The sequence below is a fragment of the Onychomys torridus genome, chromosome 4, assembly GCF_903995425.1.
Source record: "Onychomys torridus chromosome 4, mOncTor1.1, whole genome shotgun sequence".
Taxonomy (NCBI): domain Eukaryota; kingdom Metazoa; phylum Chordata; class Mammalia; order Rodentia; family Cricetidae; genus Onychomys; species Onychomys torridus.
In genome coordinates this window covers 36,723,021-36,738,235 of record NC_050446.1, presented here as the reverse complement: position 1 = coordinate 36,738,235, position 15,215 = coordinate 36,723,021, and the positions used below count along the sequence as shown (strand labels likewise).

The 15,215-nt window shown below is 47.2% G+C and overlaps 1 protein-coding gene across 7 annotated transcripts in view; it reads right to left on the bottom strand.

Annotated features, from left to right (window-relative positions):
- Tanc1 (tetratricopeptide repeat, ankyrin repeat and coiled-coil containing 1) overlaps positions 1–15,215 on the bottom strand; it is a 223,472-nt gene that overhangs the window by 47,669 nt on the left and 160,588 nt on the right. For 5 of the 7 annotated variants that reach the window (XM_036184559.1, XM_036184555.1, XM_036184556.1 and 2 more), the window contains 7 exons: positions 14,480–14,743; positions 9,097–9,219; positions 8,144–8,425; positions 6,604–6,755; positions 4,230–4,461; positions 2,466–2,632; positions 368–975 (listed from right to left, as the gene is read on the bottom strand). In XM_036184559.1, coding sequence (XP_036040452.1) covers positions 368–975; positions 2,466–2,632; positions 4,230–4,461; positions 6,604–6,755; positions 8,144–8,425; positions 9,097–9,219; positions 14,480–14,743 — 1,828 coding nt within the window. The remainder of the gene's footprint in view (positions 1–367; positions 976–2,465; positions 2,633–4,229; positions 4,462–6,603; positions 6,756–8,143; positions 8,426–9,096; positions 9,220–14,479; positions 14,744–15,215) is intronic. The other 2 variants (XM_036184557.1, XM_036184558.1) reach the window with 1 other exon arrangement.

Genomic DNA, 15,215 nt, shown 5'->3' with positions numbered 1-15,215 from the left:
TGGGATGAGGTGCTATATAGCCAAGGGTCAGACAATGGCAGGTGGTTAAGGATCCGAGACAGACCCCGGTCATGGGCAAACATTCTACATGAGCTCGCTATTCCCTAAAGCAGAGACACACTTCCCATGTATGACCTGCCATGCCGGTGGGTGGAGTCACCCCAGTGAAATAATTAGCAGCTAGGAAACGCCACCCTGGCACCACTCAGCTTCCCCTGCACCCAAATACACTAGAAATCCTGTGGTTCCAGCAACCAGAGGAGGGAAGCTTTTATAAAAAGGTATGGAAATTTTTTTCACTCTCTCCTGAACAGAACGGGGACACAAACTCAAATTCCTCTGGGCGCCAATGAAGCGCCTCCCATACCTGGGCTCACACAGGAAGGCTGTGCTCTCCCCATCCGCTCTCCACACCAGCCACTCTCTGAAGGACGGGTGGCAGAACATCCTCGTTTTGTCTCTCCTCTTAATGAGGAAGCAGGACAGGGCCTCCATCCTCTGCTGAAAGTCTTCCCAGCCCTGCTCTCCTTGGATGTGGCCAGCATTGATCGCCTGGAAGATCTGCTCGTCCGTCATGGGGTGGAGGGACGCCAGGGCCACGTTTAAAATGGGAAGGGCTCTGTCGAAGGCGGACTGGGTCATGAACTTCATGTTGCACTGTAGCAGATAGAGCTCAGACAGAGACACGGGCACCACCTTGTAGCTGGCGCTCTTTATGACCAGGTGTCCCCGCTGGAAGAGGTCCAGCGTGAGCTTGAGGTACAAGTAGGAGCCGAGGCTCCGCAGCACCAGATGGCTGCTGACTTTGCCGATGAGGGCGGCGTCGGCCTTGCCGTTCAGGGAGATGTTGCTGAGGATGTCCTGGCTGCTGTGGACCCTGTGCTGGACGTAGGCGTGCAGGTCGCTGTGAATGTCTTTGTTGTCGGGAAAGTCATCTAAGGAAAGCTTGACAAAGGGCAGCGCGCTGATGATTTCCTAGGAGAAAACAAAAGCCCACGGTGTCACTGCACTGCACGGAGTTTCCTTTTTCACTTTAAACCCGGTTCGCTCCTTCTCTTTCACGGAGGATTTTCGTGGATCACAGGGACTCGGTGTTTTGTATTAAAACATGTAAGAGGATAAGGTACAGATAAAAAGCTTAGAGAAAGAAACCCTGATGTGAGATAGGATCGGTAAAGGCTTTCCCAAAGCCCTCGTCGAGGACTCTGAGCCAAAGGAGCAGAGGGAGGAGCCCAAGTAGACAGCAGCAACCAGGCCACACCAACAGGGGGGCAGCAGGGCAGTGAGACCCCACGGGTGACCCAATACCCATAATCCCTGAATGGCTGGTTCTAAAACAAGGGTAAACACAAACCACACTGCACATCTAAGAACAAAGCCAGACTCTGAGATAAGAGGTACCCTCTCGGCATCAGATAGCAGGGCTCTATAACCCCACCAGGAAATATGACACTTCCAGCCCTGCCTGTGTCCCCTCCCAACAAAACAACAAAAACCATGGCCTCTTCCAGTATAGCATGTTCTCATTCTTAAAAGGATTTTAAGTAAATGTTCTTTCAAAAAAATTATTTTAGAAACATGAGTATTTTGTCTGCATGTCTGTGTATTACATGCATGCCCGGTACCTACAGCAAGGTTGTTGGATGCCAGGAACAAGTCATGATAGCTGTGAGCCACCATGTGGTGCCGAGAGTCCAACCTGCATCTTCTGAAAGAGCAGCCCGTGCTCTTAATGACCAAGCCATCTATCTCTCCAGCTCCTGAGTGAACTGTTGGATGAATCCTAACTGCATGGTTTTGTCATTAATTTTCCTGCTCTCTCGTGTCAAAGACAAACATAGCCCTAACCCCAAGAGCAGAGAGAAGAAAAATTGTAACTTCTCATATTACTTCTGAAGCACGTGCCGTTTTAAATGTAGTAACTACAAGAAGGTAGAGGAACAGTTGTTTCCACTTTGCATGGAAGTTAACCAAGCCTCTGCACTCAGCCTAGCTGCCAAATTATGCCTACTCAGGGGAACATGACTGAAGATGTATGGCTCAAAGGATCATACAAATAAGCATGCCATTTAAAATTAGGTTTAATTTCAGCTTTAATGAGAAAAAAAGTTAGCATGACCACCCAGATCTACAAAATAAAACAAAGCACACCCACACTGAGCCACCACAAACGCCAGGAAACACTTTTAAAGTCCAGTACATCACATGGCCGGGGACCTCAGCCAGTGCACACCCCACTATGGTGGGCCAGGCTTAGACACTGCCGTTTCAGGACAGGGACAACTCCCTGCTGATAGGATTCTTGGCTGACCCCTGAGAATCCTTGTTCCCACAGGACTCTCTGAAGTCCTGATATGGTTTTCAATTCAGGAGGTAAATGAGCTATAACATGAGGCTGGGACCACGTGTCACTGGACACTTGGGATGTGGGAATTTGGAAAGAGAGGGGAGAAATCTTTTGTCACCTGAAAATTTGCTCTCACAGTCACGATCAACTTCACCCAGGTGGGGAATTTAGGAATAATTTTCATAATAAATGAAGACAGCGTGTCTCCGTAATCAGGCTTATGAAATTCAGCTTCATTCAAGCCGTCGATCAAAATAATGTACTCCTCTTCTGGAATTTTCTGCTCTAAAAGATGAAATTAATTTTTCCAAATTAAGAAATTATACATTTCTATAACATGGCACCACCCAGTGCATTTTAACACGCAGCCTAAAGTGTTAGCAAAACCTACAAAGGTTTACATATGGCAGAAGACATGTTTTCAAAGAAGCATATTTTCTATTAAATTTATAATGAAAAAAAAAAAAAAAGAGCACTGAGCCAAAAGAAAACCAAGTCTTACAAAACAGTTTTCATAAACATATTGCATTACAGACATTAGCAGCATCTCAATCATACCCATGCAACAGCTAGTTCTGCATAAGCCACTGTCACCTGAGTAGCCTGCAGCCAAGAGAACTGACACACAGAGGCTACACCCGGAGCAGACACCAGGCCCTCGACTGGACTTCCTCAGTGGACTGACTCCAGGAATGAGGACCCAGCTCCCCCCACACTGCCACCAGGGACTGTCTGGCCCGAATCACTCAGTGGTGAAAGCCCAGCTTTACAGATGCCCACAGTGGGTCCTGCACACAGCAGTGACAGCCTTCTGCTCAGAGCACAGAGCAAGCATGACACTGCCATCTCAGGCCCTCTTTCTAGCATCTTCTAGCAAAAGACGCTTTTTGTAGCCAGGTGACTCGGAAAGGAGGGAGCAGAGGATGGAAATCTTAAAGACCAATGTCACTGGTACCCCCATCTGGAGACTATTCAGGGGCAAGGGGGAAAAAAGGAAGAAAGAAATGGAAATGCCTAGAAACAGTATTAGCTTTAGATATCGATTCATCTAAGCAGGGGCTGGGGGGAAGAAAAGAGAACATGTTAGAAGATTCTCAACCATCCACTGGTTCCCCTGCTGCCTGGGAGTGTAACAGACTTCAGCGTGTGTATCACCTAGTCTTTAGTGTGTGCATCACCTACACAGATTACAGTTATTACCAGAATGTGCCTCCTGGAAATGTGAAGGGCTGTGAGGGTAAACAATGAAGGAGTAAGTTCAGGTAGCCCCCTGCCTGGCCTTTTAGCTTACAGACAGGAGACAACTTCCTACCAGGAAGAGTGCAGTATCCCAGCGGCTGGAGAACTGGACAAGTCTAGGTTTCAAAGCTTACTAATTACTTGTAACTAGCATTTAATCGTCCCATATATTTTTCTTCCTAGTTTCCTGCCTCTGAAAGCTCAAGCTGTTTCCTGTTTTGTTTTGACTTTTTACCACTCCTAAAAGTGACTGCTCTTTGTGGACGATCCTTCGGGAGGTGGAATCTTAAAGCCCTGCTCTCAGTTACTATCCATGTCCACGCACTGCAGGCATTAACAAGTTCTGTTATCTGTCTACTCTTGGCTCATTTCGTGGACCCATTATCACACCTCTGAAGGACAGAAAGTCTCCTCTTTCCTCCATTACACAGCTTCCTTAGAACTGCTCAGGTGTCAATTTCATCCACATCAGAGACATTCCATCGGGAATGATACCACAGAGGAGGTATGTGGCGGCCCCAGATGTGTACTGACCCATCAATATCCCTCCCCACCACCCCAGGACTACGCTGACCTCCCTTCTGAGGACCACTTGGGCATCAGTCTGTACTGGGAAGCAGCCCCGAGGAGCCCAGGGAGGTACCGTTTCTCAGGCTGGTAAGTGGCTCCAGCACACCCCTCTTGAAGGCAGCCACGGGGTCCTGCACGCATGAGCGCAGACTCAGCATGCTCTGCAGCTGGGGCTCCTTGATCAGAAGGTCTCTGTAGGCAGCCAGCTGGTGGGCCCGGCACAGCAGGGCTGCGATGCTGTGCACAAACTCGGGCACCAGGCACGTGTATGTGTTGTCAGCCTGGCAATAATGATAGGCCACCACCTACGGAGAAGCAGAGACATCAGCATCATCCCTAGCTTAATATTTATTCTGTTCTTCACTGGTGTGATTTGCTAAGTTCTCAGCAGACCATTAATTACAGCCACAAATCCACCTTGATTAACACAAAAATCAGCACAACTGTTCTCTGTACTGAATGTGGATTAGTAAAAGGCATTTGTAAAGCCTAATGCCTCATCTGGCTTAGAGCACCTCCAAGCAAGCCCTGTTCCCGGCACCACCATGTGCACCCCATTTCTGTTCTCTTGATCAGCAGCACCTTGGGGGGACCCTCTGCTCATCCAAAAAGCACAGGATCAGTTGGCGGCTGTGAACCCAAGCTGCAAAGTCACAGCCGCTTCTCTCTCCTGGCAGGGATGGCTCTCACCCCCTCCCCACATCCTTACTTCTTCAAGGGATGCTACGGAGACATTCAAAACGGACAGACAGCCAAGAAGTTGCCAGCAATCTGCTTATCATGTGAAGGGGCGCAAGGGGAGAAAGGGAAGAGCTGCCTACAGCCTGCCAGTCTGAGGGGTTCCCTTCCTTAGGGCAGATTTGCAGAAGCAGGCTGTCTGTGAGATACCTCCTCCACACTGGCCCAGTGACAGAGCCCTTGGGAACAAGAGGGATGCTTCACAGAAGTGATGGAAACCACGCCACTTTGCAAATGAGGATGAAAGCAAGAATGTGGGTATGAGGTGAGCAAGGTGGAAAGTGCACTGTGCTTTCTAGAGGGGTCCAAGTCCCCACCATGCTACTCAGCCCCGCAGATCCTACAGTAAGAGGCCACAGACCCCTGGCTCCGTGGATGCGGGATAAACCTTGTCAAGATCGCGCACGGGATCCCAGGACGGCAGACTTGGCAACAGTGCATATGATGCAGCTTTTCTCAGGGCAACACAGAACATCCATGACCTCCAATTCAGATTACATCTGTCATTAGCCCTTAGGGTGAAGCTCACTGCCTTTTAACTCCTACACAAACACACATTAGCGCGAACCTACATGAGGACCCCCCAACCTGTGCAAACCATTAACAAGATAGCCAATACCATAGTCTTGCACAACGTTTCACCCAAGCATCTTGGTAACCCAGAGCAGGCCATGAAATCCATCTAGAACCACGGGCAGTTTTTAAAGTTTGAATAAAGTTAATTTAATCCACAGAACATGCTATAGGACATAGGCTAACAGACTTCAGTAACACCTTTGCTTCTGTGACCCGTGCGTGTGCACATTACAGTATGTCTCTTACTGTGGGTGCGTGAAACACCACCACAGTAAGGGCAGCTTTGAGACTGCTGTTCTTCTCAGATCATCCCACCAAGGCTAGAGGGCTGCTCTGAATCAGTGGTCATATGTGGGTTCACTGTGCCAGAAGCAGCTGACTTCTGGGGGGGGATGGGGGGGGGGGCAACTGGGGAAGGTGGGAGGGGGCTGGGCTGAGTGGCATTCCTTTCAGTCCATCTGTACCACCTCACAGGGTATCCTCTCGAGGTAGGCCTCATCACTGCCATCTCAGATGGCTTTCCGGCTTCGTCACATCCCTCCACCAGTGCCCATGAAGACTGAGCGGCTCATCAAGGCAGGAAATGTGACTGCCTGCATGCAGGAAGGTGGCCTAGGAGCCAGTGTTAGACACAGGGGCGAAGGAAGAGCTCAGAAAGTCCTTGGTGATCAAGTGTTTAGAGAGGAAAAAAAGTCAGCCAAAGTTCTTTTACAACCTCCTCAGAAGCCACTGACTGAAGGATGCAGAGACCCACAGGCCCAGGGCAACAGGGCCCAGGCAGAAGCGGTCTGGGCCGAGTTAAGAGCTTCTTTCTCATCTCCGCTCACACAGCGAATGAAAGGGTGTGTGCTTGTCAGGATGGATGTGGGCTGAGTACACATGACTTCTGCTGCCTTGAGGAACTCTTTGAACTTGGTTCAGATGGATATAAATCCGCTGCTGTTGTCTTTGGGATTTATTTTCATTAAAACCTCTTATTTGGAGTACTCAATCATACTTTATCAAAAGCTACACTCCTCCACACCAGCTCCCAGTCTACAAACAGTTGTTTCTGTTTTAAATTCCCCTCCCAAACTCATTTTTCAATGCCAAATTCTCTATCTGGAAGACTCTCTGAAACAAGAGCAGGTTACCTTAGAAGCGAGGGATTTCACTGCGTCCTCTCTTGGTCTCTGGCTTTCAGCAGTACCAGGCCCGGCAGGTGTTTTGGCCACACTGAGCGCACTTGTGGAAGAACTTGGCGAAAGTAATGGAGTGAAAGGGAGGTCCTGGGTGGGATCTGATGCTGCAGAGAGAGCCACCCAGATGCAACATAAGCATGTGGTAACACGAGTGTGGAGGACACTTCTGAATCAGTCCCACACAAACTTGAATAGTAATGAGCAAACATGAATGGAAATGAGAGGTCTCAAATGAGCACACCAGCTCCCATGCCCTGGATGGCTGCATTCCTAATCATATTTCCTCTGGCACCAAAAACAAAAACAAACAAACAAACAAACAAACAAACAAGCTGCAGGTGGTGCACACCTTTAATCCCAGCATCTGGGAGGCAGAAACAGGCAAATCTCTAGAGTTCAAGGCCAGCCTGGTCTACAGAGTGAGTTCCAGGATGGCCAGGGCTACACAGAAAAATCCTGTCTTGAAAATCAAAACAAAAGTTGTTCCCATTTCAAGACATTTTCTTTGTTACAGGTTCACTGCTGATGAAATATTTCAGGGAAGCCAGGCATGGTGGTGTGTGCCTGTATCTCAGCATTTGGGATAGAGGCAGAGGCAAGAGGACCTCAAGCTCAAAGGTCGTCTGGGATGCAGAGAGTCCTTGTCCATACACTCGCGTATACACAAAGTAAGAAAGCAAGAGTTTAGCTATTCTGTCTCCTATTTAAATTAGTCTTCTTAGTTTTGGAAAAGCCAGCACAGAAGAAAAGGCTGTGGTGAACAGGATACAAAAGAATTCTGCATAGGATAAAGGGAGTTAAAACAAGTGTACTCACACTTAGACACACAAGCATACCAAAAAAAAAAAAAAAAAAGCGAAAAAAAACCCCACATTAGACTTTGTTCTTCCAAGCACTTTAAGACCAAAACTTCACCAGGTCTCGATAAAAAAACCTCTGTAGTAGTGCATGCATGCAAACCCCCTTTGTGAAGAGAAGAAGACAAGGGTTCAGGTTGTCTTGTTCCACACAAGAAGGCTGCCATAGGCTAGGCGGTGGTGGCGCATGCTTTTAATCCCAGCACTCAGGAGGCAGAGCCAGGTGGATCTCTGTGAGTTCGAGTCCTGCCTGGGCTACAAAGCGACTTCTAGGAAAGGCGCAAAGCTACACAGAGAAACCCTGCCTCCAAAAACCAATTAAAAAAAAAAAAAAAAAAAAAAAGGCTGGCATCAGTCCAGACTGTAGCTAATACACCTTTATAATGACTCCTCCCCCCCACCCCCCAAAAAAAAGTTCCCAAAGAAAACAAGCAAAAAGCTAAAACAACCCCTTGCCACCACCACCACACTACAATGGCTGGAAGTATCACCTAACCTATGACCTTGGACCCGATACAGTAGCTAGAACACCTTAAGGAAAGCTGGTCCTTCCCATCTATTCAAATAGCGGCTCCCTCCATCTCTCTATCTTACATTAATATAATAAGCTGGACAAGTAGCAACCACGGCCGTACTTTTGGGTGATGAACTGGGGCTGCTGGACGCAATCTGTCTCATGCGGCTTCCATGACAGCTTAGTGCCACCAGCTTGGAAATAATGGCTGTCTTCCCGAATCCCACGTTGCCCACGACCACCGCTCCCCTGTTTTCCGCCAGTTCCGTGTTCCTCAAGCTTTCTTCTATCTGGCGAAAGAGCCAGTCCCTTCCCACAAACACAGAGTCGGTCGTGATGCTTGGCACTTCAAACAACAGAGGCTTCAACAAGATGTCCTGTGGCTTGTAGGGAGCAAACCGGGCTTTAAAACAAACGAACAGCATGGTTATGGAGCATGTAGTTATTTACTATAAAAGGAAACAGTATGTCTAACTTGGTTCTATAAATTTGTCTGTAATACTTTACTCATTATATCCTGCCCCCCAAAGTATCCTGTTAAAATGACATACTGGCCCTTTAACACTCCCAAGTTATTTTCAAGCTCACAGAGGAAGCGAAATGAACGCTCCCATCATGCCTGGCTGGTTTATCTGAAGGCATATGGAAGATGGGCTTCTTCACCCCCGCCCAGATATAATGCAGTTTCCCAGATTCAAGGGCACGGCCGTCATCTGGGTGCCATGGTGCTTTGCCCATAGGACAGGCAGGGTCCCTGAACATACAGCTGTGCATTATGGACAGCCATAGGACATGGCTGATATGGCCTAAGGGAGCAAAATAAAACTAATGGGTTGTGATGGCAACTATCTTATCACAGAATTATTTTTCCATTCTAGAAGTAATTTAATCACGTGCTTTAAGGAAGAAGCCTCATGTTCTTAATGCTGGCTCCCAGCAGACCTTTAAGATACTACTTAAAAGAAGGGTACAAACATACTTCACATCACACTTCCAACACAGTCTGAATGCTGGTTATCAGACATTCAGCATTTTAGTAGGCAAGCTTATGACCCAGGATGCAAGGATAAATACCTTTAACTTCCTGTGTCCTACCTCCAGCCGTATTGTGCCAGGGCAACCTAATTGAAGTCCGGAGAGGAGCATTTCTTTGTCCATCTAAATAACTCAGGTCTTCCAATTTGGTAGAACTTGTTGCTAGAGGAGGAAAGTAAAACTGAGCTTAAGTCCACACCTAGACTACTGTACACTATAAATTACTAAGCAGTTCAGCTCCAACTTTCAAGAAAATTTACCTCAGGATAATTATTTGCACCAGCTTATGTTTCCAGCATTACTATTATCTTGAAAAATTGAAACAAACACTACTCACTTTTAATGTTATGTTGACCTGGTTGCAAGAATTAGCCATTATTCCTTGAAAGAAATCAACTTCACTATAAATCTTTGTAATGAAAAACAAACAAGCAAACAAACCTGATACCCAGTATCACAGGGCGGACTTGAGTACTCACTGCTAACACATGGCATGAACTATTCTCTGCAGCTCTGGGAAGCTCTGTCCTATTTGGAACTCTAACCCTCCTGATTAAATAAGCAGATTCTGCATGTACAATTCCACAGCACTTGAACAGGAAAAGCTAGCTCTTGCCAGCGAAAGTACAAACAGTTTCTTAATCTTCAACTATATATGTGTGCATGTATATAAAATACATATATGTATATGAGGCGAGGCATAATGGTATACCTCCATAATTTCAGTATTTGGGAGACAGAGGCAGCTGGATCACTATGAGTTCCAGGCCAGCCTGGTCTACATAGAGTTTCAGGGTAGGCAAGGCTACATATAGAAAACCTTGTCTCAAAAAACAAAAACAAAACCCCAAATATATGTATATGTGTATGTCATTTATTTCTGACCAAGACAGAAAGGTGCACAACACATAGATACCTGTCAAAATCATTAAGGGTCTTTCGCACGTATGGGTAAGTAGTGACTACGGGAAGAGTTACGTTCCAAGGGCGTACTCTTTTCAAGTGCTTAGTAGGACCAGGATGAAGGGTACAGAAGTCAAACTGGGCACTCAGTACTCCAAAAAATGCTCTCACGGGCTGTTACCAGCATCTAGCCACCTGGAGCAGCATCCTCTATCCTGAGCCTTTCGAAGCTCCCTTCACCTCCCTATTCTTTTTTTTCCTCTTTAGTTCACATCTGTCTTTTAGAGTTTCTATTGCTGTGATGAAACACCATGACCAAATGTCAAGTTGGGGAGGAAAGAGTTTATTAGGCTTGCACTTCAGCATTGCTGTTCATCACTGAAGGAAGTCAGGACAGGAACTAAATCAAACAGGGCCGGATGGCAGAGGCAGGAGCTGATGCAGAGGCCATGGAGGGGTGCTGCTTACTGGCTTGCTTCTCATGACTTGCTCAACCTTCTTACAGAACTTAAGACCAACAGCCCAGGGATGGCACCACCCACCATGGGCTGGGCCCTCCCGCATTGATCACGAAATGAGAAAATGCCTCACAGCTGGATCTCATGGAGACATTTCCTCAGCTGAAGCTTCCTCCTCTGATGACTCTAGCTTGGGACAAGCTGACACACAAACCACCCAGTCCAACATCACGCTCCACTCTTTCAAAGGATGAAAGCCTGACTCGGAGATGTCCAGTCCCCTTTTACACAGCCTCCAAGAACAGTCAAGCAAAGGCTCTACCCACTGTCCTCCCAGGCAGCAAACCCTGTTTCCACATCTTACTGGTGTGCATCCACTGCCTAATTACCTACTGTACACATTCAAGGAACTGTTCTGCTCATGGTCAGGAGCTATGTACATCTTCCACATTGGAAAGAGTCAGCTGAGCTGGTATTGTAGTGTAAGTCAGGAACCCCTACCCTAGCCCTTAGGTGATAGAGATAGGAGGTTCAGGAGTTTGAGTAAGGATTTGCTGTACAATTTGGGGTTAGCCTGGGCTACAAGAGGCCCTGTCTCAAGAAAATAAACAAGAGAAGAAAAGGAGTAATTTCCTCAGGCAGGATTTTCAGTGGCCTTCAGCAGGTTAATCCACTAAGAGTCTTGAGCTTCTCTAGAGATCTTACAGAGGGAAAACTTCGTACTGTGGCTACAAGACCACCCCACCCCTCCAGGCTCCCTGTAGAAACACAACTTGAAACCTAATCCCTGCTTCATGCCTGAGGCCTAAGATTCTAGCTCCTTTGCTCAACATGCCTTACAGTGAAAGCAACCACTGTGGAGCGAGCAGAAGGCCCCATCACAGTCATAGGCTATAACTCACTTCAGAGCCAGGGCTTTGGTCCTAAGGAATACAAAGACACGTTGAGTTTCAAAAGGCTTCTGTTTCCCCTTTCCCTGGTCCCTCAGAGCATGACATTGACTTTGTAATTTTGTGACAACTGAAAAGACTAAAAAATACACATGACTGTAAAAGACATTCACATCAAAGAAGGGGGGGGGCAGCCCCAGTGTCATGTGGATACAGGAGATGGGGAGATTTCAAGTAGCTCTCTTTTCAGCTTTTCCAGACACCAGCCTTGGCTCCGAAGTCTGCAGCAGAGCAAGCAGTCTGCACAACGTCACTGCACATGGCTGCTTCTCCACTTCAACCACAGCTAAGAGCTGGCATGGGGCACATGCAAGAATCCCAGACCTCATGTGGCAGAGGCAAGGGACCGTAAAATACTGACAGACTGGGGCTCTTACAAGGCAAGACTGTTTCAAACAATAAACACCCATGACTAGGCTGAGCTACAAGCTGCATCATGGCAGCTGCAACGATCTCTACTTCTTAGGGCAATTTTGAAGCCGCCAAGATACCTGAGACCAGGAACAGCGAGGCCTCAGCTGCTCGGCCATGAGCTCAGGCACTCCCTTCCAAGTATGATGAAATCCTGCCCTCTTCCACGGGTTCCCAGACATTAGCATCTAGAGCCAGGCTCGCAGAGTCTACACCGTTACCACCTAAAATGCTAAAAACCATCCTGGGCCGAGAAAAATCAGAGGCCAAACAATGTCACACTGCAGCAAACCCACGGCTAACACCTCTGTGACTAAGCCGTGCACGAGGTGCGTGGGAACCCATGCATGCATGCACACGCTGTGCGTGATATCTGATTCCCAGCCCCCACATGGCAGCTCACAACTGTTTGCAACTCCTGCTCGAGGGGATCCCTTTTATGGCTTCCATGGACACTAGGCACACACATGGTGCACATACTCACATGCAGGCAGAACACCCATACACACACACACACACACAAAAAAAAAAAATTTTAAAAATAGTAAAATCAACTGGCCAAATTCTAGACTACCCAAGACACAATTTTTAAGTCTTTGAGCCCTGTCTTTAAGGAAGGAAAAAAAAAAGTCCATGTCATTTCTTTTGATGTGATAGGCAACACACTTCAAATTAATCCAACTCTAAAAAAACCCTTTACAATCTCTAATCATAACCGACTTATTTTTAAGTCTTTGATTAAAAAAAAATTTTTTTTAAAGAACTCCTTCTTCTTTACACTTCTCTTCAGGAGGCTGGATTACAGGAATGGCTGGTGATCTCAGGGACTACCTGCCCCTTCACCTCAGGTCCAGGTCCCATGTGGACAGCTATCAACAGAGGCCTGCAATCAGCTGCCTCTCTTTAACCCATAGACCAGCTTCCTACCAAGTGGTACTTTGTGTTTACATGGATGACAACACACAAATACTTCCACAAGACTTTACCTCATGGCCCATCACATTTGGTTTCAGTCTGAACACTAAGTCCTCCCTGTCTGCAGCTTGCCTTGAACCTACTACATAAACAAAGCTGAACACAGTCCACACAACTGAACATTACTCTTTCCCACAACCCCGGACACATGGTGCCATTCTCTTGGCAGAGGTGTGCTTTTGGTGGCAGGAAGGCGGCCATGGAGAAGCTACCAGACTCCTCACTAGTTAACCGAAGCTCAGGGAAGACAGCCGTCTGCCTCTCTTGTGACTATTCACTGGGTTTGCAGCACAATTCAAGAGGGAAGTGAGCAAACCCATTAAGCCACGGAGTCAGCTCAAACCCAGAGGTAAAAGCCAGCTGTTCCTAAGGAGTTCTAGCTCAAGGGCACACACAGGACATATCAGGTGAGCATAGCAGAAACCAGACAGTTTGGCTCTGTAAGCCAGGCCGTCTCTGGAAAAACTCAGCTCACACCCACTATCACCTCACACAACCAGAGACATCCAAAGAGCTACTAGCAGGACAGGTCATCACCAACTGAATACTGTTAACATCGCTAAAACTATTGTATTAACGAGTTTCCTAATTTTAAAAAAAGATGGGTTACTCTGAATGTAAGTGTGCTATTTTGTTGAGGGAACTAAAGCCGTCAAATTCTTGGAGACTACAAGTGACCCATTCACTGTAACTAAGTAACTACAGCCTAAAGCATCTTGAGTACCTCGTATTATGTTCCAGGGGCAGCCAGTAGTGGGGGACAGGGGAGCTTTTGGAAGAATCATCAATCAATACACATAATGCTCTCTAGTATTTCTCCCTAGCAGACGGGCCAAATCCCTCTTCTGGAACAAGGCCACTTTGCTTCCTTTGAAAGTGAATTAGAGTTGTACCTCACAACTTTTCCATTAAGGCTATTTATTTACCAGCTGCCTCAGAGTTCCATCATAAAAAAATAAAATGAAACCACCCATCAGCAGCCAGAATGACCTAGCACATACTGAAGGACCAGCATAAATTACAGGAAGATCCTTTGATGTACAAAGAGTCAGTACGGTGGTGAAGGGACACTTCTAAGCACTATGCTGGTAACAAAGAATTACCTGACCAGGCACCTCTTCTGAATGCAGTCCAGAGCACAAACCTAGACAGGAAAGACCTTCACAAAGCACAGACTGGAGCTCCACCCCCGACCTTCCATATTCCTTGTTGGAGGATGGGCCACCGACCCGCGCGCGCGCGCGCGCACGCACACACACACACACACACACACACACACACACACACACATCCATCATCATCACCCACCCCCCAACCGTAGGTGTGTACGTGACACTGCTCTTGCTCCCACTGCACACGCTTTCGGCTATGAGTTCCATGACGGCTGAATGTGACAGAAGCATTTGACCTCCCAGCTATGATGAGCTTCCACCACACAAAACCAAGTTTTAAAGTTGAATTAGCAATCCTCTGAGCTGGCATCAGCTTCACTCTCAATAAAAGACACCCCAAGGGTGGAGTTTCTGAACTTTTCCACCTCACCTACAAAGAGATCCCGAGTAAAGGGACCACTAAAAGACCCTGTGTGTGTGCAATGGGTAAACTGAGGCCTCAGGAAGAGATCACACTGCTGGCTTGTGTCTGGATTAATTTGGGGGTGTGAATAAAGGGAACCCAGAACCCTGAGGCTTGGAGAGAGGAACGCCGGGAGAGCTGTGGCCTTACCTGCAACTGAGTTGGGCCGTGGCATTATTAGCGAGCTGGAGCTCTGAGAATAAGGGATGGGACCATCTCCAGCTGAGGGCTCCGCCGTGGGTAGCTCGCTCTCCGCTGACCCAGGGGTCTCCTCTTCTGCCACTGGGGAGCAGTTATCGGCCCTCCGGTCAGGAAGCAGTCCCTTCTGAACCCCTAACCTTAGGCTCCCGTCCTTACTCCATTCCAAACTGGAGCCACTCCGGTCATCATTTTCCGATGAACTTGTAATTGTGGCTGAAATGAGAAATCAACACACTGAAAATACCTTGAAGGAGGCTAGGCACAGCTGGGGCTGCCGCCGCCACCGCTGAGTTAAGACACGCTTGTACCCCTCCCCCAGGACCAATGGAAAGTCTTCTGGTCTACACAGATTTTTATCCAAGTATGTTTCATACAATGTATTTTGGTAAATTAAAAGAGCGTTGCTTATCAGGGGAAATAAACTGCTAAATCACTCTACAGGAAAAGGAAAAAACAAAACAAAACAAAACTGATAGGAAGATAATGAAAAAGCTGCCTGAAAGTATCTGAGACTTAACAGCGAATCTATATAATTTGGAGATAATGAATCTTCCCTTTAAACCAAGATGAATTGCTCGTATCTCATTAAATTCCTCTGAATCTTTAAATACCCTATCCAAACAAACATTTGCCGGGGGAGAGACAACAGTTACTGCAGAAAAGAGGCAAGATATGGAAACCAAGA